The 26,284-nt window shown below is 41.5% G+C and overlaps 1 protein-coding gene and 1 long non-coding RNA gene across 3 annotated transcripts in view; both read right to left on the bottom strand.

Moving 5' to 3' along the window:
* Nucleotides 1–12,469: 12,469 nt before the first annotated feature.
* Nucleotides 12,470–26,284, bottom strand: part of pfkla (phosphofructokinase, liver a) — a 72,049-nt gene continuing 58,234 nt past the window's right edge. Inside the window, 6 exon segments of the mRNA XM_052523299.1 lie at nt 12,470–12,605; nt 12,648–13,458; nt 13,598–13,703; nt 14,298–14,397; nt 14,591–14,702; nt 23,468–23,529. Coding sequence (XP_052379259.1) covers nt 13,311–13,458; nt 13,598–13,703; nt 14,298–14,397; nt 14,591–14,702; nt 23,468–23,529 — 528 coding nt within the window. The 3' untranslated portion in view covers nt 12,470–12,605; nt 12,648–13,310.
* On the bottom strand, nt 24,010–25,017 carry LOC127931264 (uncharacterized). Of its 2 annotated transcripts, XR_008140570.1 has the most exons (4): nt 24,613–25,017; nt 24,437–24,568; nt 24,173–24,304; nt 24,010–24,128 (listed from the first exon to the last, which is right to left on the bottom strand). It is a non-coding gene; the product is annotated as an uncharacterized LOC127931264 (long non-coding RNA). The 2 variants fall into 2 exon arrangements; XR_008140569.1 differs by having other exon boundaries at nt 24,010–24,304.

Consider the following 26,284-nt stretch of genomic DNA (forward strand, 5'->3'; position numbering starts at 1 on the left):
GAGCGGAGGAGCGGGGTGACGTGAGAGAACTTGGGAAGGTTGAACACCAGACGGGCTGCGGCGTTCTGGATGAGTTGTAGGGGTTTAATGGCACAGGCAGGGAGCCCAGCCAACAGCGAGTTGCAGTAATCAAGACTTTCCCACCTGGACAAAAGGAACACTTATGTGAGAATGCTATTCATTGACTACAGCTCAACGTTCAACACCATAGTGAACTCAAAGCTCATCACTAAGCTAAGGACCCTGGGACTTAACACCTCCCTCTGCAACTGGATCCTGGACTTCATGACGGGCCGCCCCCTGGTGGTAAGGGTAGGTAACAACATCAGCCACGGGGGCCCCTCAGGGGTGTGTGCTCAGTCCCCTCCTGTACTCCATGTTCACTCATGACTACTCCAACATCATCATTAAGTTTGCCGATGACACAATAGTGATAGGCCTGATCACCGACAACGACGAGACAGCATTAAGGAAGAAGGTCAGAGACCTGGCTGTGTGGTGCCAGGACAACAACCTCTCCCTCAATGTGATCAAAACTTGTGATTGTGGACTACAGGAAAAGGAGGACAGTGCATGCTCCCAATCTCATCGAATGGGCTGTAGTGGAGCAGGTTGAGCTTCAAGTTCCTTAGTGTCCACATTACCAACAAACTAACATGGTCAAAGCACACCAAGACAGTCGTGAACAGGGCATGACAAAACTTATTCCCCCTCAGGAGACTGAAAAGATTTGGCATGGATACTCAAATCCTATGAAGGTTCTACAGCTGCACCATCGAGAGCATCCTGACTGGTTACATTACTGCCTGGTACTGCAACTGCTTGGCCTCAGACCGCAAGGCGCTACAGAGGGTAGTGTGAACAGCCCAGTACATCACTGGGGCCAAGCTTCCTGCAATCCAGGACCTCTATACCAGGCGGTGTCAGAGGAAGGCCCTAAAAATGGTCAAAGACTCCAGCCACCCTAGTCATATACTCTTCTCTCTGCTACCGTATGGCAAGCGGTACCGGAGCACCAAGTCTAGGTCCAAGAGGCTTCTAAACAGATTCTACCCCAAAGCCATAAGACGACTGAACATCTTGTCAAATAGCTACCCAGACTATTTGCATTGCCACCCCACACTGCTGCTACTCTCTGTTATTATCTGTGCATAGTCATTTTAATAACTCTACTCACATGTATATATTTTACCTTAATTACCTCCACTAACCGGTGCCCAGCACATTGACTCTGTACCGGTACCCCCTGTATATAGCCTCCACGTGGACTCTGTACCGGTACCCCTGTATATAGCCTCCACATTGACTCTGTACCGGTACACCCTGTATATAGCCTCCACATTGACTCTGTACCGGTACCCCCTGTATATAGCCTCCACATGGACTCTGTGCCGGTACCCCTGTATATAGCCTCCACATTGACTCTGTACCGGTACTCCCTGTATATAGTCTCCACATTGACTCTGTACCGGTACCCCTGTATATAGCCTCCACATTGACTCTGTACCGGTACCCCTGTATATAGCCTCCACATTGACTCTGTACCGGTACCCCCTGTATATAGCCTCCACACTGACTCTGTACCGGTACCCCTGTATATAGCCTCCACATTGACTCTGTACCGAAACCCCTGTATATAGCCTCCACATTGATTCTGTACCGTAATACCCCTGTATATAGCCTACACATTGACTCTGTACCGGTACCCCCTGTATATAGCCTCCACATTGACTCTGTACTGGTACCCCTGTATATAGCCTCCACATTGACTCTGTACCGGTACCCCCTGTATATAGACTCCACATTGACTCTGTACCGGTACCCCCTGTATATAGCCCCACTATTGTTATTTACTGCTGCTCTTTAATTATTTGTTACTATATTTTTTTTAGCCATTTTTCTTAAAACTGCATTGTTGGTTAAGGGCTTGTAAGTCTGCATTTCACTGTAAGATCTACACCTGTTGTATTCGGCCCATGTGACAAATAAAATTTGTTCTTAACATGACACAACGTAGAGTGCCTGGATACAGCCATATATTGACCATGTACCACAACCCCCCAGGGTGCCTTATTGCTATTATACTGGTTACCAATGTAAAAGTAGTTTTTTGTCATACCCATTGTATACGGTCTGATATACCACAGGTTTTGTCCAATCAGCATTCATGGCTCAAACCAAGTTTATAATTGTAAATAAATCCATTTACATTTACATAATTTACATTTAAGTCATTTAGCAGACGCTCTTATCCAGAGCGACTTACAAATTGGTGCATTCACCTTATGACATCCAGTAGAACAGTCACTTTACAATAGTGCATCTAAATCTTAAAAGGGGGGGTGAGAAGGATTACTTATTACTTACGCATGTGCATAACTATAGATACATCTGACAAGAGAGTTTGAATGAGGAAAGTTGGACAGAGGAAATCTCTGAGAAAGAAACATTTTGACGAATAAAAAAACCTGAATGTTAGGCTATTTTCTGACAATTGTGCCGTTAATATGTGCCAGATGTTAAGACTACAAACAGTTAGAAATGGCCCATTTAATTTCAATAGGCATGGGCTACATACTAAAATCTGGGTTTATGATTGGAATTCAACTTTGCCATGGTTTGCTTAGTTAGATGTATTTAGCCTGTAGCCCCTGATAGGTCTACATCTCATATCAGATAGTCTACAGTAGCCTTGACAAGATGATTTCAGCAGCTCAAATTAACAGAGTCATTCATTCAACATGAATAGTTTGGCGATTTCGAGGTAAGAAGTACTTGTGTTTCCCAATAGCCAGCTGGAACAGACTACTGAGGATGTGGTCATCATTTCAATCACTGAATTAAATAAGAATATGCAAATGAACCAAATGTGCTTGTCAACAACAGCCAGAGCTTATTTTTTTAAACCTTTAGCCTAATCTGACTGACTGTTACTGTCAATCTGTGATAGAGCTTTAATAACTGCCAATTTAATGAACTAAACAAGGTTACAACAACAACAATAACACAAGACTACAACAACCTGGAGTTACAGGCTATTTATTAAATGTGTTTGACAGCTCCAGGTAGGCTACACAAGTGGCACAAATAGATTTGCAAGGACTCCAGTTATATAGTCATTTCAACATCAACCCATGAATCAAGTGGTTGCCAACTATGGAATATAAATAGGCTACTTGATGGCCAACAGATGCAAATGTATCATTCTCCATATTTAATGTCAATTTCATTGAGTACTTTTCCTCATCACAGAAGCACGAGAGGGAGTAAAAAACCTCAATTTCAAAATGTCCACTTGCACATTATGACAAGTTAAATAGCAAGCAATTTAGCCAATAGTGGACTAAACTACATGCTGCTGTGCACTAACAAGAAACACACACCCATCCGGCCCTCCCCACCACCCACTCACTCAGCAACAGCCTGCTCCTGCCTGAGAAACGCCATGGCGGCCGCGTTGCACTTTAGTAGCCCAAAAACCGGCAACCCGTTAACAATACATTTTCAACCGCAACATCTTTTTTCAAAATTGCTCGATTTCACTGAAAACTGCGGATATGGCAACCCTGGGTGTGGGATTCCAGATGGGCGTCGTAAACTGTATTCCAGAATACCATTAACCCCGCCCCTCCACCGCTGTCCTGGCCAATCCCGTGTAGATATGGAACTCCGATGAAAACACTAATCCACAGCCTGGGAGAGGGGAGGATTGCGTTGAAGGACTGCGGATGCCGTGAAGATGGCGGACAAGGGAAAAAGGAAGAAACTGGAACATAGTATGAATAAATATGAAGCGGGCAGTGGCGATTTTAGCATATCAATCTTGGTGGGACAAAAAATAAAATAAGTGGGATAAATGCCAGCAAAACCACTGCACAACACCAAAAAAGACATGAATTTCACTATAACGGCGACCACAAACTGTTAGGGCCTGTATAAAGCTGTCCCAACATCTTACCACTGCTACACCTGGCTATCAGCGGACTAATTTACTGCCTTTCAAAAAAACATAGCTGATATGGCTGACTTGCTTAAACAAATATGGTTTCTAATGACAATTGAGATATACAAACTATGGCATAAGGGGACGACAAGCGGATAAGAGGCAATCCGTAATTTTGATAAAGACATGACGTACGGACGTAGACAATATAACTATTTGTTTAGCACTTTTGAAAACGTACAGCGACAGAATTCAGAAAATGGGCCGTTCTTACAGTGTTCTCCCTGTACACCAAGTCAGAACCGTAGGATAAATAAAGGTGTCATATCAGCAGACAATGAAAGCTCTTACAATATTCAATGATGTCACTTCTCTAAAACAGGTTATAGGCTACATGTGCACCACCAAGTCAGAACAGTAGGTGAAATTGGTCCTTCTGTGGCTCAGTTGGTAGAGCATGGCGCTTGTAACGCCAGGGTAGTGGGTTCGATCCCCGGGACCACCCATACGTAGAATGTATGCACACATGACTGTAAGTCGCTTTGGATAAAAGCGTCTGCTAAATGGCATATATTATTATTATTATAAATTAAGAGGTGAAAATAGACCAAATTATTAGGGTGAGGCATATGGGCTACTGACAGCTTCCTACACAACATACACTTAGTATTGCTTTCTTAGCTACAGTATACATATCTCCCTGGCATATTACACCATTTATACAGCAGCATACAATACATTTTTGGACTCACCTTGTTGTGCTGTGCTCACTTGAACAGGAAGGTGGCATGGTGGTCCTTCGTGGGAAAATGTTGTCATTAAAGTCTGGTATTCTCTGGATTTATTTCAAAACAACTGGGAACTCGGGGGGAAAAAACACGGTCGAATCATGATGGCGTCATTGATCTTCAGGTCGTAGCTCTAGAAAGAAGCCAGATTTACATTTCTGAGTTGGATGACTGTTCAACATGTATTTTCGGAGCTCGTTTATTCCCAACTTCCCAGTTGTCTTGAACTCACTGAACTCACGTTTTCGCAGTTCTGAGTTAACAGTTGTTTTGAGCACGGCACAAAGCATGCTTCATTGACAGTATGGCCAATATTGAATGTTTTGAACTTGGAAAAGAGCCCCTTAATACCAGATTTGGGACCATAAAGCACTGTCACTGATTCCTTCCAATCCACTTATTTTTACATTTGCGATTTCCACCGTGTCGTGTAATGTTTATGTCCGATAAGAACCGATACATTCTATTTATCTATCTATCATTATTTCTCTTCTAAAAGGGATTTGCCAGTAGATTGTCAACTTGATTCATTCACTTGTGGTCCTTCTGTAGCTCAGTTGGTAGAGCATGGCGCTTGTAACGCCAGGGTAGTGGGTTCGATTCCCGGGACCACCCATACGTAGAATGTATGCACACATGACTGTAAGTCGCTTTGGATAAAAGCGTCCGCTAAATGGCATATATTATTATATTCATGATGAGATTTTGAATGTAAGATGTTGACATGATCAGTCCAATCAAAGCCACTGTAGATATAACGTGATTTGACATCTTTTTTTTCTGTGGCCAATGACCTTGAGGCTTTTTTGGATGGGCACTTCTCATGTAACTCTATGGCAGCACCATACGTAGTGTCCCCATGAGTGACAGAACACTGAACCAATCACTGTGAAATACTCATTATTTCCCCACCACCACAGAAAGCACTGAGCCGGGCTGATTCACCTGCATTTTGGAGCAGCTTTACTCAAGAAAACAAAAAAAGAGACCATGTTTGTATGCGGCTTTATTAGCTCATTCTACTTTATTTTTTAAAATATTTTTTACATTGATACTGATATGTGACACGTATTAATGCCAAAATAACATGCAAAACAGGCAGGTTTTGTCACTTCAGATAGTGCTAAACACAGCTTCTAGAATCCTGACTAGAACCAAATAATTTGATCATATTACTCCAGTGCTAGCCTCCCTACACTGGCTTCCTGTTAAGGCTCGGACTGATTTCAAGGTTTTACTGCTGACCTACAAAGCATTACATGGGCTTGCTCCTACCTATCATATTACTCCAGTGCTAGCCTCCCTACACTGGCTTCCTGTTAAGGCTAGGACTGATTTCAAGGTTTTACTGCTAACCTACAAAGCATTACATGGGCTTGCTCCTACCTATCATATTACTCCAGTGCTAGCCTCCCTACACTGGTTTCCTGTTAAGGCTAGGACTGATTTCAAGGTTTTACTGCTAACCTACAAAGCATTACATGGGCTTGCTCCTACCTGTCTTCCCCATTTGGTCCTGCCGTACATACAGTGCCGTGCGAAAGTATTCGGCCCCCTTGAACTTTGCGACCTTTTGCCACATTTCAGGCTTCAAACATAAAGATATAAAACTGTATTTTTTTGTGAAGAATCAACAACAAGTGGGACACAATCATGAAGTGGAACGACATTTATTGGATATTTCAAACTTTTTTAACAAATCAAAAACTGAAAAATTGGGCGTGCAAAGAGAGACCTAAGACAACAACATAGCATGGCAGCAACACATGACAACACAGCATGGTAGCAATACTACATGACAACAACATGGTAGCAACACAACATGGTAGCAACACAACATGGTAGGCTGCTACAAAATGTATTGTTGTCTCTACCTTCTTGCCCTTTGTGCTGTTGTCTGGGCCCAATAATTTTTGTACCCTATTTGCAGCCACAACTGTCAGTAAGTGTCCATGATTGAGTCTTTGAATAAAGAGATTTTGCTGCTCGTTCCAGTCGCTAACTGCAGCAAACTGAAAAGAGGAGCGACCCAGGGATGTGTGTGCGTTGGGGAGCTTTAACAGAATGTGACTGGCAGAACGGGTGTTGTATGTGGAGGCTGAGGGCTGCAGTAGATATCTCAGATAGGGGGGAGTGAGGCCTAAGAGGGTTTAATAAATAAGCATCAACTAGTGGGTCTTGCGACAGGTATACAGAGATAACCAGTTTACAGAGGAGTATAGAGAGCAGTGATGTGTCCTGTAAGGAGCATTGGAGGCAAATCTGATGGCCGAATGGTAAAGAACATGTAGCCGCTCGAGAGCACCCCTACCTGCTGATCTATAAATTATGTCTCTGTAATCTAGCATGGGTAGGATGGTCTTAGTTTGGCAGCTGGGTTGAAAGAGGAGCGATTACGATAGAGGAAACCAAGTCTAGATTTAACCTTAGCCTGCAGCTTTGATATGTGCTGAGAGAAGGACAGTGTACCGTCTAGCCATACTCCCAAGTACTTGTATGAGGTGACTACCTCAAGCTCTAAACCCTCAGAGGCAGTAATAACACCCAGTCCCGAGCTGCCCCTCAGCCCCTGAGCTGACCCTCAGCCCCGAGCTGACCCTCAGCCCCGAGCTGACCCTCAGTCCAGTGGGGTTCCGGGTGAGGACTACTAGGCCATGGTCGGCGGCGAGGGTGGACTATCCTAGGACGCGAGGAAGGGGGACTAAGACATTTATAGAGTGGGGTGCCGCGCCGGAGCCAGAGCCGCCACCATGGACAGACGCCCACCCGGACCCTCCCTATTGTTTTGATGTGCGTCCGGGAGTCCCTTAGGGGGGTTCTGTCACGCCCTGGTCGAAATATATTATGTTTATTCTTCATTTTATTTCGGTCAGGCCAGGGTGTGACATGGGTTATTGTGGTGTGTTTTTGTCTTGGGGCTTTGTGGGGTGTCTACGTAGTCTATGGCTGCCTGAGGCGGTTCTCAATCAGAGTTAGGTGATTTATCATTGTCTCTGATTGGGAACCATATTTAGGCAGCCATATTCTGTGAGTGTTTTGTGGGTGATTGTTCCTGTCTCTGTGTTTGCACCAGATAGGGCTGTTTCGGTTTTCATTATTTCATTTCATTATTTTTGTAGTTTATGCATGTATAGTTTTTTCTTTATTAAAATATATCATGAATCATCATCACGCTGCATTTTGGTCCGATCCTTGTTCCACCTCTTCGTCAGAGGAGGAGATAGAAGAGAGCCGTTACAGTGCCCAAAGTAAACTGCCTGTTACTCAGGCCCAGAAGCTAGGATATGCATATAGATAGAGAACACTCTGAAGTTTCTAAAACTATTAAAATCATGCCTGTGAGTGTAACAGAACTGATTTGGTAGGTGAAAACCAGAGGACAAACCATCCAGGGGGAAAAAAATTGAGGTCATAGGATTTTCCAATAGTTTTCTATGGGACTCCCTTATTGTTAGGAACCTGGTTGCAGTTCCTATGGCTTCCACTAGATGTCAACAGTCTAGAAATTGTTCAATGTTTTTCTTTTGAGAAATGAAGAAGTAGTCCTATTCATTGTAAGTGTCACTCCAGGTGGACTCTACTGTTTGGTGCGCGTGAACAGGAGCGTGCTCCACGTTGTTTTTATCCGGTATTAGAAACAGTTAATTCCGTTTTAAATTTGATTGACTATTTATGTTTTAGGGTACCGGAGGTTGGATTAGGAACATTGTTTGAAATGTTTGGACCAAGTTTACAGGTAACTTATTAGATACTTTGTAGTCATGTTGGGCGAGTTGAAACCGGTGTATTTCTGAATCAAACGCACCAAATAAATGGACATTTTTGGGACATAAAGAAGGACATTATCGAGCAAAAGGACCATTTGTGATGTTTCTGGGACATTTTGGAGTGCCAACAGAAGAAGATCTTCAAAAGGTAAGACATTAATTATATCGTTATTTCTGACTTTTGTGTCGCACCTGCCCGGTTGAAAAAAGATTTTCATGTGTTTATAAGCAGGGCCTCTGATAATCGCATGGTGTGCTTTCGCCATAAAGCCTTTTTGAAATCTGACACAGCGGCTGGATTAACAAGATGTTAAGCTTGATTTTGATGTATAACACATTTTTAAGAATGTTAAATATTTGAATTTAGTATTTTTGATTTTCACACAATGCAATTTCACCAGATGTTGGCCAGGTGGGAAGTTAACCATGTCTCAGTAAAGACCAACACATCTGGATTGGAGCTGTGAACCCAAACGTTTAATTGATCCATTCTAGGTAATAAGCTTCTAGCGTTAACGTGCAGAAAACCCAGGCTTTTACATGAGCAGAAATCAGTGAAGCAGATATCAGAGCACAAGTCAGAATTGAGGCTAGCAACAGTAGATGGGCCAGGGTGTACATGCACATTTCCAGATATCATCAACAGTAATATAATCAAGGCACGGCAGAGGACAGGGAGAGATCTGCTGTGTTGATTTATGACATCTGAATGTGCATCAGATGGCAAAAAGATTATGTTGTACAGCAATTTCATCAGGTAACATGAATACAAAGCTGGTGAGAGGTGGTTAGAATAGGATGGGAGTCTGCCAAGAGTCTCAAGAACAAACAGTCTGTGTAACCAATAGAGAGTCAGAGTCCCGAGTCAAACAGTCTGTGTAATGAGAGTCAGGGAACAAACAGTCTGTGTAACCAATAGAGAGTCAGAGTCCCGAGTGTGGTAACAAACAGTCTATCCCACGGTTGGGTAAAGAAAGTTTGTAGTCAACTAAGCATGCAGGAGTCATGAAGCAAATAGCAAAATACATGTTTTTAATATATAACGACTTGGGGCTAGCCATTGTAAGTTCAGAGCCACTCACCCCAACAGGTGTGTGTGCTAGAGGTGAGCGAAAGCTCGGGAAAAAGGGGGAAGTGTGGTGGCTGTACCTGTTCCAGAAAGGGGGAGACAGGCCAGGGAGAGAGGGGTGAGTGTGGTGGGGTACCTGTACCAGACAGGGGGAGACAGACCAGGGAGAGAGAGGTGAGTGTGGTGGGGTACCTGTACCAGACAGGGGGAGACAGACCAGGGAGAGAGAGGTGAGTGTGGTGGAGGTACCTGTACCAGACAGGGGGAGACAGACCAGGGCAGACGGTGAACAGATCGCCAGGTGGAATCCAAGCAGCAGTGTAGCAGGTAATGGGAGTAGGTGTCACACCCACTTGGGGGAAGCTTATATTTCTGGAGGCAGATTTCTTGTAGAAAATGCCAGTGAATGGTCTTAAACAGGAGGGTGCTTCAGAGGGCGCGTCAAAGACTCCTGCCACTTGTTGGGCCCAAAGGCCTCGACACCTTTTACTTCACACCTCGGTGCTAATGGAAGTTGTATCTGGTCTGTCCTTTCAAGCCTGGCAGCTCAGTTCCAGGTTGGATGGTGTCCTTTGGTCTCTGTTGTTTGTTAGCTAAAGCACCGTCGGTGTAGCTTGGAAAAAGGAAACCTTTGAAGCGATAATCTCTCCGGTTAATTTGGGTCAAATATGAGTTGTAGGTTATGAGTTTTGATCTGGAGCGAAAGGCCATGCTGTGGAGGGTAGCATCCTGCATATGTCCCTGCCGAAAGTTTATCCAACTCCAAATCTAACCTTTTGTAAAAAAATAAATAAAATAAAAACATTGAAAATTGTGAGAGCTTACATGCAGCTGTGTCCCTCTCTCTGAGAGGGGCGTGATCTTTTAGTGGTCAACAATGATACAGTACCAGCTAAATACAGACTTCAGTGGTCCATCTTTCATTGAAACATATACATACTTATTTATAAATGATTGTTAACATACAGAATTCAAAACGCAGTTGTATTTATATTTATATTTAAAATAAAATCAGATAATCTGAGAAGAACTTTCAAATGTTTTTATTTATGACGTTACTTTATATTGCATCTTTAATCACAATGACATTAATTCACATTTATATTTTGGCAACTATTGCTATTCTTAACATCTTGTACAGACAGACACATCCAGAATAGTAATAGCTGATTTCCAGTGTTCTACATTGACTGTATAGGCGTCAGTGATTTGTTCAGGATTACATGTAGGCACACACATGACAAGGCACACACATGACAAGGCACACACATGACAAGGCACACACATGACAAGGCACACACATGACAAGGCACACACATGACAAGGAACACACATGACAAGGCACACACATGACAAGGCACACACATGACAAGGCACACACATGACAAGGCAAACACACGACAAGGCACACACACGACAAGGCACACACACGACAAGGCACACACACGACAAGGCACACACACGACAAGGCACACACACGACAAGGCACACACACGACAAGGCACACACACGACAAGGCACACACACATGACAACACGACAAGGCACACACACGACAAGGAACACACACGACAAGGAACACACATGACAAGGAACACACATGACAAGGCACACACATGACAAGGAACACACATGACAAGGCACACACATGACAAGGAACACACATGACAAGGCACACACATGACAAGGAACACACATGACAAGGCACACACATGACAAGGCACACACATGACAAGGCACACACATGACAAGGCACACACATGACAAGGCACACACATGACAAGGCACACACATGACAAGGCACACACATGACAAGGCACACACATGACAAGGCACACACATGACAAGGAACACACATGACAAGGCACACACATGACAAGGCACACACATGACAAACACAGATGACAAGGCACACACATGACAAGGCACACATGACAAGGCACACACATGACAAGGCACACACATGACAAGGCACACACATGACAAGGCACACATGACAAGGCACACACATGACAAGGCACACACATGACAAGGAACACACATTACAAGGCACACACATGACAAGGCACACACATGACAAGGCACACACATGACAAGGCACACACATGACAAGGCACACACATGACAAGGAACACACATGACAAGGCACACACACATGACAAGGAACACACATGACAAGGAACACACATGACAAGGCACACACATGACAAGGCACACACATGACAAGGCACACACATGACAAGGCACACACATGACAAGGCACACACATGACAAGGAACACACATGACAAGGAACACACATGACAAGGCACACAAGATGACAAAACAGATGGATTGTCGCACAACACAACCACAACATTCTCATTACAATGGCAAAGAATAAACCAGTATAGACCAACTAGTGACCAGCATAGCCTTTAAACCAGTATAGACCAACTAGTGACCAGCATAGCCTTTAAACCAGTATAGACCAACTAGTGACCAGTATAGCCTTTAAACCAGTATAGACCAACTAGTGACCAGCATAGCCTTTAAACCAGTATAGACCAACTAGTGACCAGCATAGCCTTTAAACCAGTATAGACCAACTAGTGACCAGCATAGCCTTTAAACCAGTATAGACCAACTAGTGACCAGCATAGCCTTTAAACCAGTATAGACCAACTAGTGACCAGCATAGCCTTTAAACCAGTATAGACCAACTAGTGACCAGCATAGCCTTTAAACCAGTATAGACCAACTAGTGACCAGCATAGCCTTTAAACCAGTATAGACCAACTAGTGACCAGCATAGCCTTTAAACCAGTATAGACCAACTAGTGACCAGCATAGCCTTTAAACCAGTATAGACCAACTAGTGACCAGCATAGCCTTTAAACCAGTACAGACCAACTAGTGACCAGCATAGCCTTTAAACCAGTATAGACCAACTAGTGACCAGCATAGCCTTTAAACCAGTACAGACCAACTAGTGACCAGCATAGCCTGATATAAGGACCTGATGTCTAGGTAGTCTCAGACACAGTACAGATATAAGGACCTGATGTCTAGGTAGTCTCAGACACATTACAGATATAAGGACCTGATGTCTAGGTAGTCTCAGACACAGTACAGATATAAGGACCTGATGTCTAGGTAGTCTCAGACACAGTACAGATATAAGGACCTGATGTCTAGGTAGTCTCAGACACAGTACAGATATAAGGACCTGATGTCTAGGTAGTCTCAGACACAGTACAGATATAAGGGCCCCTCTTTAGATAAACAGGGAAGACAGACAAGTTGGGAGTGACATTCCAGGGTTGGAGCCCAGTGCTTAGAAGCCGGTGTCTACAGTCCAGGGTTAGTGTGTGTTCTAGAAGCCGGTGTCTACAGTCCAGGGTTAGTATGTGTTCTAGAAGCCGGTGTCTACAGTCCAGGGTTAGTGTGTGTTCTAGAAGCCGGTGTCTACAGTCCAGGGTTAATATGTGTTCTAGAAGCCGGTGTCTACAGTCCAGGGTTAGTGTGTGTTCTAGAAGCCGGTGTCTACAGTCCAGGGTTAGTGTGTGTTCTAGAAGCCGGTGTCTACAGTCCAGGGTTAGTGTGTGTTCTAGAAGCCGGTGTCTACAGTCCAGGGTTAGTGTGTGTTCTAGAAGCCGGTGTCTACAGTCCAGGGTTAGTATGTGTTCTAGAAGCCGGTGTCTACAGTCCAGGGTTAGTGTGTGTTCTAGAAGCCGGTGTCTACAGTCCAGGGTTAATATGTGTTCTAGAAGCCAGTGTCGATGCTGAGAGAGCGTCGGGTCACATGTTCTATCTCTCCAGGGACGTACTCGCTGAAGCTAGTCTGGTGCTTGGCCAACATCTTCAGAATCTGATGCAGGTTCTGCCACCACTGGACCTTGGGCATCCGGTGCCTACGGGGGGAGGGGGTGGAAGAGAAATTTTACTGCCTGCTTAGAGACTAAAATAACATACACTCTAAAAACCACATTGTAAAGCACTTCATGACAACAGGTTTGGATAGATGGACAACAGCTGTGGTACTCTACTCACTCAAAGTCAGTCTGTGCCTTAAGTTCAGTCACAGGGATGAAGGACAGGACCTTCTTACTGAAGCCGATGACAGACGCTGTGTCTGGGGCGTTGACGAACACACGACCTGGAATGGTAGAAGTTGACGAGGAGATAACCATTATATATCTACCACCCTGTTTCCACGGCTACATGTTGTTGAATCAGAGATAAAGCTCCTCCTCTTATAGTGTCTTCATAGTTCACTACTTTAACCAGATCCTTGGCACCCTATTCCCTTCATAGTTCACTACTTTAACCAGTCTTGGCACCCTATTCCCTTCATAGTTCACTAATTTAACCAGAGCCTTGGCACCCTATTCCCTTCATAGTTCACTACTTTAACCAGATCCTTGGCACCCTATTCCCTTCATAGTTCACTACTTTAACCAGAGCCATGGCACCCTATTCCCTTCATAGTTCACTACTTTAACCAGTCTTGGCACCCTATTCCCTTCATAGTTCACTACTTTAACCAGAGCCTTGGCACCCTATTCCCTTCATAGTTCACTACTTTAACCAGTCTTGGCACTCTATTCCCTTCATAGTTCACTACTTTAACCAGAGCCGTGGCACCCTATTCCCTTCATAGTTCACTACTTTTAACCAGAGTCCTATGGGCCCGAGTCAAAAGTAGTGCACTATGTAGGGAATAGGGTGCCATTCGAGACGCATCCAGTACCTTGTCTGAAGTTGTTGATCATCTTCTCTGTGAGCCACTGCACAGCCTTCACACCCAGCTTGGTGCCACAGTTTCTGTCGAAGGGTGTTGGTGCACCTCCCTAGAACGTCAGGTGAGAGAAAAATCAGTTAATCTCAGAGCAGAAAGAAAAACTTCTAGGAACCATATTTGATCATTCATACACTTCACATTCTACATCATCTACGTCTATCCCCTAATTTCCTGATCAACAAGCTCATCATCCTTTTAATATAAGGTTGAATTTTAACAGTGTGGTTGTGTTCGTTCCGTACCTGCTGGAGGTGCCCCAGCACGTTGACCCTACAGTCGAAGATGCCCTTCCCCTCGGCAGAATACAGCTTGTGGATGAAATCAGTGGTGTAGTGAAGGTGACACTTCTCATTCCTACAGAGACAGAACCATCGAGATCCCATCATTCACTATATTAACTGTCCTACAGAGACAGAACCATCGAGATCCCATCATTCACTATATTAACTGTCCTACAGAGACAGAACCATCGAGATCCCATCATTCACTATATTAACTGTCCTATAGTGACAGAACCATCGAGAACCCATCATTCACTATATTAACTGTCCTACAGAGACAGAACCATCGAGATCCCATCATTCACTATATTACCTGTCCTATAGAGACAAAACCATCGAGATCCCATCATTCACTATATTAACTGTCCTATAGAGACAGAACCATCGAGATCCCATCATTCACTATATTAACTGTCCTACAGAGACAGAACCATCGAGATCCCATCATTCACTATATTAACTGTCCTACAGAGACAGAACCATCGAGAACCCATCATTCACTATATTAACTGTCCTACAGAGACAGAACCATCGAGATCCCATCATTCACTATATTACCTGTCCTATAGAGACAAAACCATCGAGATCCCATCATTCACTATATTAACTGTCCTATAGAGACAGAACCATCGAGATCCCATCATTCACTATAACTGTCCTATAGAGACAGAACCATCGAGATCCTATCATTCACTATAACTGTCCTATAGAGACAGAACCATTGAGATCCTATCATTCACTATAACTGTCCTATAGAGACAGAACCATCGAGATCCTATCATTCACTATAACTGTCCTATAGAGGCAGAACCATCGAGATCCTATCATTCACTATGTTAATAGAACCATCGAGATCCTATCATTCACTATAACTGTCCTATAGAGACAGAACCATCGAGATCCTATCATTCACTATAACTGTCCTATAGAGACAGAACCATCGAGATCCTATCATTCACTATAACTGTCCTATAGAGGCAGAACCATCGAGATCCTATCATTCACTATATTAACTGTCCTATAGAGACAGAACCATTGAGATCCTATCATTCACTATATTAACTGTCCTATAGAGACAGAACCATCGAGATCCTATCATTCACTATATTAACAGAACCATCGAGATCCTATCATTCACTATATTAACTGTCCTATAGAGACAGAACCATCGAGATCCTATCATTCACTATGTTAACAGAACCATCGAGATCCTATCATTCACTATATTAACAGAACCATCGAGATCCTATCATTCACTATATTAACAGAACCATCGAGATCCTATCATTCACTATATTAACTGTCCTATAGAGACAGAACCATTGAGATCCTATCATTCACTATATTAACAGAACCATTGAGATCCTATCATTCACTATATTAACTGTCCTATAGAGACAGAACCATCGAGATCCCATCATTCACTATATTAACTGTCCTACAGAGACAGAACCATCGAGATCCCATCATTCACTATATTACCTGTCCTATAGAGACAAAACCATTGAGATCCCATCATTCACCATATTAACTGTCCTATAGAGACAGAACCATCGAGATCCCATCATTCACTATATTAACTGTCCTATAGAGACAGAACCATCGAGATCCTATCATTCACTATATTAACTGTCCTATAGTGACAGAACCATCGAGATCCCATCATTCACTATAACTGTCCAATAGAGACAGAACCACTGAGATCCTATCATTCACTATGTTAATAGAACCATCGAGATCCTATCATTCACTATATTAACAGAACCATTGAGATCCTATCATTCACTATGTTAACAGAACCATCGAGATCCTATCATTCACTATATTAACAGAACCATCAAGATCCTATCATTCACTATATTAACTGTCCTATAGAGACAGAACCATTGAGATCCTATCATTCACTATATTAACTGTCCTATAGAGACAGAACCATCGAGATCCTATCATTCACTATATTAACAGAACCATCGAGATCCTATCATTCACTATATTAACTGTCCTATAGAGACAGAACCATCGAGATCCTATCATTCACTATGTTAACAGAACCATCGAGATCCTATCATTCACTATATTAACAGAACCATCGAGATCCTATCATTCACTATATTAACTGTCCTATAGAGACAGAACCATCGAGATCCTATCATTCACTATATTAACTGTCCTATAGAGACAGAACCATTGAGATCCTATCATTCACTATATTAACTGTCCTATAGAGACAGAACCATCGAGATCCTATAATTCACTATATTAACAGAACCATCGAGATCCTATCATTCACTATATTAACTGTCCTATAGAGACAGAACCATCGAGATCCCATCATTCACTATATTAACTGTCCTATAGTGACAGAACCATCGAGATCCTATCATTCACTATATTAACTGTCCTATAGTGACAGAACCATCGAGATCCTATCATTCACTATATTAACTGTCCTATAGAGACAGAACCATCGAGATCCCATCATTCACTATATTAACTGTCCTATAGAGACAGAACCATCGAGATCCTATCATTCACTATATTAACTGTCCTATAGTGACAGAACCATCGAGATCCCATCATTCACTATAACTGTCCTATAGAGACAGAACCATCGAGATCCTATCATTCACTATAACTGTCCTATAGAGGCAGAACCATCGAGATCCTATCATTCACTATATTAACAGAACCATCGAGATCCTATCATTCACTATATTAACAGAACCATCGAGATCCCATCATTCACTATATTAACAGAACCATCGAGATCCTATCATTCACTATATTAACAGAACCATCAAGATCCTATCATTCACTATATTAACTGTCCTATAGAGACAGAACCATTGAGATCCTATCATTCACTATATTAACTGTCCTATAGAGACAGAACCATCGAGGTCCTATCGTTCACTATATTAACTGTCCTATAGAGACAGAACCATTGAGATCCTATCATTCACTATATTAACTGTCCTATAGAGACAGAACCATCGAGATCCTATCATTCACTATATTAACAGAACCATCGAGATCCTATCATTCACTATATTAACTGTCCTATAGAGACAGAACCATCGAGATCCTATCATTCACTATGTTAACAGAACCATCGAGATCCTATCATTCACTATATTAACAGAACCATCGAGATCCTATCATTCACTATATTAACTGTCCTATAGAGACAGAACCATCGAGATCCTATCATTCACTATATTAACTGTCCTATAGAGACAGAACCATTGAGATCCTATCATTCACTATATTAACTGTCCTATAGAGACAGAACCATCGAGATCCTATCATTCACTATATTAACAGAACCATCGAGATCCTATCATTCACTATATTAACTGTCCTATAGAGACAGAACCATCGAGATCCTATCATTCACTATGTTAACAGAACCACCGAGATCCTATCATTCACTATATTAACAGAACCATCGAGATCCTATCATTCACTATATTAACTGTCCTATAGAGACAGAACCATCGAGATCCTATCATTCACTATGTTAACAGAACCATTGAGATCCTATCATTCACTATATTAACAGAACCATCGAGATCCTATCATTCACTATATTAACAGAACCATCGAGATCCTATCATTCACTATATTAACGGTCCTATAGAGACAGAACCATCGAGATCCTATCATTCACTATATTAACAGAACCATCGAGATCCTATCATTCACTATATTAACAGAACCATCGAGATCCTATCATTCACTATGTTAACAGAACCATCGAGATCCTATCATTCACTATATTAACAGAACCATCGAGATCCTATCATTCACTATATTAACTGTCCTATAGAGACAGAACCACCGAGATCCTATCATTCACTATATTAACTGTCCTATAGAGACAGAACCATCAAGATCCTATCATTCACTATATTAACAGAACCATCGAGATCCTATCATTCACTATATTAACAGAACCATCGAGATCCTATCATTCACTATGTTAACAGAACCATCGAGATCCTATCATTCACTATATTAACAGAACCATCAAGATCCTATCATTCACTATATTAACTGTCCTATAGAGACAGAACCATCGAGATCCTATCATTCACTATGTTAACAGAACCATCGAGATCCTATCATTCACTATATTAACAGAACCATCGAGATCCTATCATTCACTATATTAACAGAACCATCGAGATCCCATCATTCACTATGTTAACAGAACCATCGAGATCCTATCATTCACTATATTAACAGAACCATCGAGATCCTATCATTCACTATAACTGTCCTATAGAGACAGAACCATCGAGATCCTATCATTCACTATATCTGTCCTATAGAGACAGAACCATCGAGATCCTATCATTCACTATATTAACTGTCCTATAGAGACAGAACCATCGAGATCCTATCATTCACTATATTAACTGTCCTATAGTGACAGAACCATCGAGATCCTATCATTCACTATATTAACTGTCCTATAGAGACAGAACCATCGAGATCCCATCATTCACTATATTAACTGTCCTATAGAGACAGAACCATCGAGATCCTATCATTCACTATATTAACTGTCCTATAGAGACAGAACCATTGAGATCCTATCATTCACTATATTAACTGTCCTATAGAGACAGAACCATTGAGATCCTATCATTCACTATGTTAACAGAACCATCGAGATCCTATCATTCACTATATTAACAGAACCATCGAGATCCTATCATTCACTATATTAACTGTCCTATAGAGACAGAACCATTGAGATCCTATCATTCACTATGTTAACAGAACCATTGAGATCCTATCATTCACTATATTAACAGAACCATCGAGATCCTATCATTCACTATATTAACGGTCCTATAGAGACAGAACCATCGAGATCCTATCATTCACTATATTAACAGAACCATCGAGATCCTATCATTCACTATATTAACAGAACCATCGAGATCCTATCATTCACTATATTAACAGAACCATCGAGATCCTATCATTCACTATATTAACGGTCCTATAGAGACAGAACCATCGAGATCCTATCATTCACTATATTAACTGTCCTATAGAGACAGAACCATTGAGATCCTATCATTCACTATATTAACTGTCCTATAGAGACAGAACCATCGAGATCCTATCATTCACTATATTAACAGAACCATCGAGATCCTATCATTCACTATATTAACTGTCCTATAGAGACAGAACCATCGAGATCCTATCATTCACTATGTTAACAGAACCATCGAGATCCTATCATTCACTATATTAACAGAACCATCGAGATCCTATCATTCACTATATTAACTGTCCTATAGAGACAGAACCATCGAGATCCTATCATTCACTATGTTAACAGAACCATTGAGATCCTATCATTCACTATATTAACAGAACCATCGAGATCCTATCATTCACTATATTAACAGAACCATCGAGATCCTATCATTCACTATATTAACGGTCCTATAGAGACAGAACCATCGAGATCCTATCATTCACTATATTAACAGAACCATCGAGATCCTATCATTCACTATATTAACAGAACCATCGAGATCCTATCATTCACTATGTTAACAGAACCATCAAGATCCTATCATTCACTATATTAACAGAACCATCGAGATCCTATCATTCACTATATTAACTGTCCTATAGAGACAGAACCACCGAGATCCTATCATTCACTATATTAACTGTCCTATAGAGACAGAACCATCGAGATCCTATCATTCACTATATTAACAGAACCATCGAGATCCTATCATTCACTATATTAACAGAACCATCGAGATCCTATCATTCACTATGTTAACAGAACCATCGAGATCCTATCATTCACTATATTAACAGAACCATCAAGATCCTATCATTCACTATATTAACTGTCCTATAGAGACAGAACCATCGAGATCCTATCATTCACTATGTTAACAGAACCATCGAGATCCTATCATTCACTATATTAACAGAACCATCGAGATCCTATCATTCACTATATTAACAGAACCATCGAGATCCCATCATTCACTATGTTAACAGAACCATCGAGATCCTATCATTCACTATATTAACAGAACCATCGAGATCCTATCATTCACTATATTAACTGTCCTATAGAGACAGAACCATTGAGATCCTATCATTCACTATATTAACTGTCCTATAGAGACAGAACCATCGAGATCCTATCATTCACTATATTAACTGTCCTATAGAGACAGAACCATCGAGATCCTATCATTCACTATATTAACTGTCCTATAGAGACAGAACCATCGAGATCCTATCATTCACTATATTAACAGAACCATCGAGATCCCATCATTCACTATGTTAACAGAACCATCGAGATCCTATCATTCACTATATTAACAGAACCATCGAGATCCTATCATTCACTATATTAACTGTCCTATAGAGACAGAACCATTGAGATCCTATCATTCACTATATTAACTGTCCTATAGAGACAGAACCATCGAGATCCTATCATTCACTATATTAACTGTCCTATAGAGACAGAACCATCGAGATCCTATCATTCACCATATTAACTGTCCTATAGGATCAATGGTTCTGTCTCTATAGGACAGTTAATATAGTGAATGATAGGATCTCAATGGTTCTGTCTCTATCATTCACTATATTAACTGTCCTATAGAGACAGAACCATCGAGATCCTATCATTCACTATATTAACTGTCCTATAGAGACAGAACCATTGAGATCCTATCATTCACTATATTAACTGTCCTATAGAGACAGAACCATTGAGATCCTATCATTCACTATATTAACTGTCCTATAGAGACAGAACCATTGAGATCCTATCATTCACTATGTTAACAGAACCATCGAGATCCTATCATTCACTATATTAACAGAACCATCGAGATCCTATCATTCACTATATTAACTGTCCTATAGAGACAGAACCATTGAGATCCTATCATTCACTATGTTAACAGAACCATTGAGATCCTATCATTCACTATATTAACAGAACCATCGAGATCCTATCATTCACTATATTAACGGTCCTATAGAGACAGAACCATCGAGATCCTATCATTCACTATATTAACAGAACCATCGAGATCCTATCATTCACTATATTAACAGAACCATCGAGATCCTATCATTCACTATATTAACAGAACCATCGAGATCCTATCATTCACTATATTAACAGAACCATCGAGATCCTATCATTCACTATATTAACGGTCCTATAGAGACAGAACCATCGAGATCCTATCATTCACTATATTAACTGTCCTATAGAGACAGAACCATTGAGATCCTATCATTCACTATATTAACTGTCCTATAGAGACAGAACCATCGAGATCCTATCATTCACTATATTAACAGAACCATCGAGATCCTATCATTCACTATATTAACTGTCCTATAGAGACAGAACCATCGAGATCCTATCATTCACTATGTTAACAGAACCATCGAGATCCTATCATTCACTATATTAACAGAACCATCGAGATCCTATCATTCACTATATTAACTGTCCTATAGAGACAGAACCATCGAGATCCTATCATTCACTATGTTAACAGAACCATTGAGATCCTATCATTCACTATATTAACAGAACCATCGAGATCCTATCATTCACTATATTAACAGAACCATCGAGATCCTATCATTCACTATATTAACAGAACCATCGAGATCCTATCATTCACTATATTAACGGTCCTATAGAGACAGAACCATCGAGATCCTATCATTCACTATATTAACAGAACCATCGAGATCCTATCATTCACTATATTAACAGAACCATCGAGATCCTATCATTCACTATGTTAACAGAACCATCGAGATCCTATCATTCACTATATTAACAGAACCATCGAGATCCTATCATTCACTATATTAACTGTCCTATAGAGACAGAACCACCGAGATCCTATCATTCACTATATTTACTGTCCTATAGAGACAGAACCATCGAGATCCTATCATTCACTATATTAACAGAACCATCGAGATCCTATCATTCACTATATTAACAGAACCATCGAGATCCTATCATTCACTATGTTAACAGAACCATCGAGATCCTATCATTCACTATATTAACAGAACCATCAAGATCCTATCATTCACTATATTAACTGTCCTATAGAGACAGAACCATCGAGATCCTATCATTCACTATGTTAACAGAACCATCGAGATCCTATCATTCACTATATTAACAGAACCATCGAGATCCTATCATTCACTATATTAACAGAACCATCGAGATCCCATCATTCACTATGTTAACAGAACCATCGAGATCCTATCATTCACTATATTAACAGAACCATCGAGATCCTATCATTCACTATATTAACTGTCCTATAGAGACAGAACCATTGAGATCCTATCATTCACTATATTAACTGTCCTATAGAGACAGAACCATCGAGATCCTATCATTCACTATATTAACAGAACCATCGAGATCCTATCATTCACTATATTAACTGTCCTATAGAGACAGAACCATCGAGATCCTATCATTCACTATGTTAACAGAACCATCGAGATCCTATCATTCACTATATTAACAGAACCATCGAGATCCTATCATTCACTATATTAACTGTCCTATAGAGACAGAACCATCGAGATCCTATCATTCACTATATTAACAGAACCATCGAGATCCATCATTCACTATATTAACTGACTAACTATAATGGTGCACTGTGGTTAACCTCTATAATGTGGTCTTACCTGTTGACCTCTAATGGTGCACTGTGGTTAACCTCTATAATGGGGTCTTACCTGTTGACCTCTATAATGGGGTCTTACCTCAGCACCAGACCCCTCTGGATGTCTTCCTTCATCTTCTCTGCGAGATGCTCCACGTTAGTCTGAAAGGGCAGGGTCGTATTTATTAAGACTACATGGATCCTTTATCCCTCTGTTCAGGAAGTCTAACCTACAGTACATGGATCATGTATCAATCACTCTGTTCAGGAAGTCTAACCTACAGTACATGGATCATTTATCCCTCTGTTCAGGAAATCTAACCTACAGTACATGGATCATTTATCCCTCTGTTCAGGAAGTCTAACCTACAGTACATGGATCATTTATCCCTCTGTTCAGGAAGTCTAACCTACAGTACATGGATCATGTATCCTCTGTTCAGGAAGTCTAACCTACAGTACATGGATCATGTATCACTCTGTTCAGGAAGTCTAACCTACAGTACACGGATCATTTATCCCTCTGTTCAGGAAGTCTAACCTACAGTACATGGATCATGTATCACTTTGTTCAGGAAGTCTAACCTACAGTACATGGATCATTTATCCCTCTGTTCAGGAAGTCTAACCTACAGTACACGGATCATTTATCCCTCTGTTCAGGAAGTCTAACCTACAGTACATGGATCATTTATCCCTCTGTTCAGGAAGTCTAACCTACAGTACATGGATCATTTATCCCTCTGTTCAGGAAGTCTAACCTACAGTACATGGATCATGTATCACTCTGTTCAGGAAGTCTAACCTACAGTACATGGATCATTTATCCCTCTGTTCAGGAAGTCTAACCTACAGTACATGGATCATGTATCACTCTGTTCAGGAAGTCTAACCTACAGTACATGGATCATTTATCACTCTGTTCAGGAAGTCTAACCTACAGTACATGGATCATGTATCCCTCTGTTCAAGAAGTCTAACCTACAGTACACGGATCATTTATCCCTCTGTTCAGGAAGTCTAACCTACAGTACATGGATCATGTATCCCTCTGTTCAGGAAGTCTAACCTACAGTACATGGATCATGTATCACTCTGTTCAGGAAGTCTAACCTACAGTACATGGATCATGTATCACTCTGTTCAGGAAGTCTAACCTACAGTACATGGATCATGTATCACTCTGTTCAGGAAGTCTAACCTACAGTACACGGATCATTTATCCCTCTGTTCAGGAAGTCTAACCTACAGTACATGGATCATTTATCCCTCTGTTCAGGAAGTCTAACCTACAGTACATGGATCATGTATCCCTCTGTTCAGGAAGTCTAACCTACAGTACATGGATCATGTATCACTCTGTTCAGGAAGTCTAACCTACAGTACATGGATCATGTATCACTCTGTTCAGGAAGTCTAACCTACAGTACATGGATCATGTATCACTCTGTTCAGGAAGTCTAACCTACAGTACATGGATCATGTATCCCTCTGTTCAGGAAGTCTAACCTACAGTACATGGATCATTTATCCCTCTGTTCAGGAAGTCTAACCTACAGTACATGGATCATGTATCCCTCTGTTCAGGAAGTCTAACCTACAGTACATGGATCATTTATCCCTCTGTTCAGGAAGTCTAACCTACAGTACATGGATAATTTATCCCTCTGTTCAGGCAACAGTACATGGATCATGTATCACTCTGTTCAGGAAGTCTAACCTACTGTACATGGATCATTTATCCCTCTGTTCAGGAAGTCTAACCTACTGTACATGGATCATGTATCACTCTGTTCAGGAAGTCTAACCTACTGTACATGGATCATTTATCCCTCTGTTCAGGAAGTCTAACCTACAGTACATCCGTATGAAATGACTTTGTGGTCTGTCTGGGATAAATGAAGACTGTGTGAGTGTCCGAAATGGCACTCTAGTGAAGACTGTTAGTCTGAGATGGCACTCTAGTGAAGACTGTTAGTCTGAGATGGCACTCTAGTGAAGACTGTTAGTCTGAGATGGCACTCTAGTGAAGACTGTTAGTCTGAGATGGCACTCTAGTGAAGACTGTTAGTCTGAGATGGCACTCTAGTGAAGACTGTTAGTCTGAGATGGCACTCTAGTGAAGACTGTTAGTCTGAGATGGCACTCTAGTGAAGACTGTTAGTCTGAGATGGCACTCTAGTGAAGACTGTTAGTCTGAGATGGCACTCTAGTGAAGACTGTTAGTCTGAGATGGCACTCTAGTGAAGACTGTTAGTCTGAGATGGCACTCTAGTGAAGACTGTTAGTCTGAGATGGCACTCTAGTGAAGACTGTTAGTCTGAGATGGCACTCTAGTGAAGACTGTTAGTCTGAGATGGCACTCTAGTGAAGACTGTTAGTCTGAGATGGCACTCTAGTGAAGACTGTTAGTCTGAGATGGCACTCTAGTGAAGACTGTTAGTCTGAGATGGCACTCTAGTGAAGACTGTTAGTCTGAGATGGCACTCTAGTGAAGACTGTTAGTCTGAGATGGCACTCTAGTGAAGACTGCTAGTCTGAGATGGCACTCTAGTGAAGACTGCTAGTCTGAGATGGCACCCTGTGGCACTCTAGTGAAGACTGTTAGTCTGAGATGGCACTCTAGTGAAGACTGTTAGTCTGAGATGGCACCCTGGTGAAGACTGTTAGTCTGAGATGGCACTCTAGTGAAGACTGTTAGTCTGAGATGGCACTCTAGTGAAGACTGTTAGTCTGAGATGGCACTCTAGTGAAGACTGTTAGTCTGAGATGGCACTCTAGTGAAGACTGTTAGTCTGAGATGGCACTCTAGTGAAGACTGTTAGTCTGAGATGGCACTCTAGTGAAGACTGTTAGTCTGAGATGGCACTCTAGTGAAGACTGTTAGTCTGAGATGGCACTCTAGTGAAGACTGCTA

This window comes from Oncorhynchus keta, chromosome 7 (genome assembly GCF_023373465.1).
Source record: "Oncorhynchus keta strain PuntledgeMale-10-30-2019 chromosome 7, Oket_V2, whole genome shotgun sequence".
Taxonomy (NCBI): Eukaryota; Metazoa; Chordata; class Actinopteri; order Salmoniformes; family Salmonidae; genus Oncorhynchus; species Oncorhynchus keta.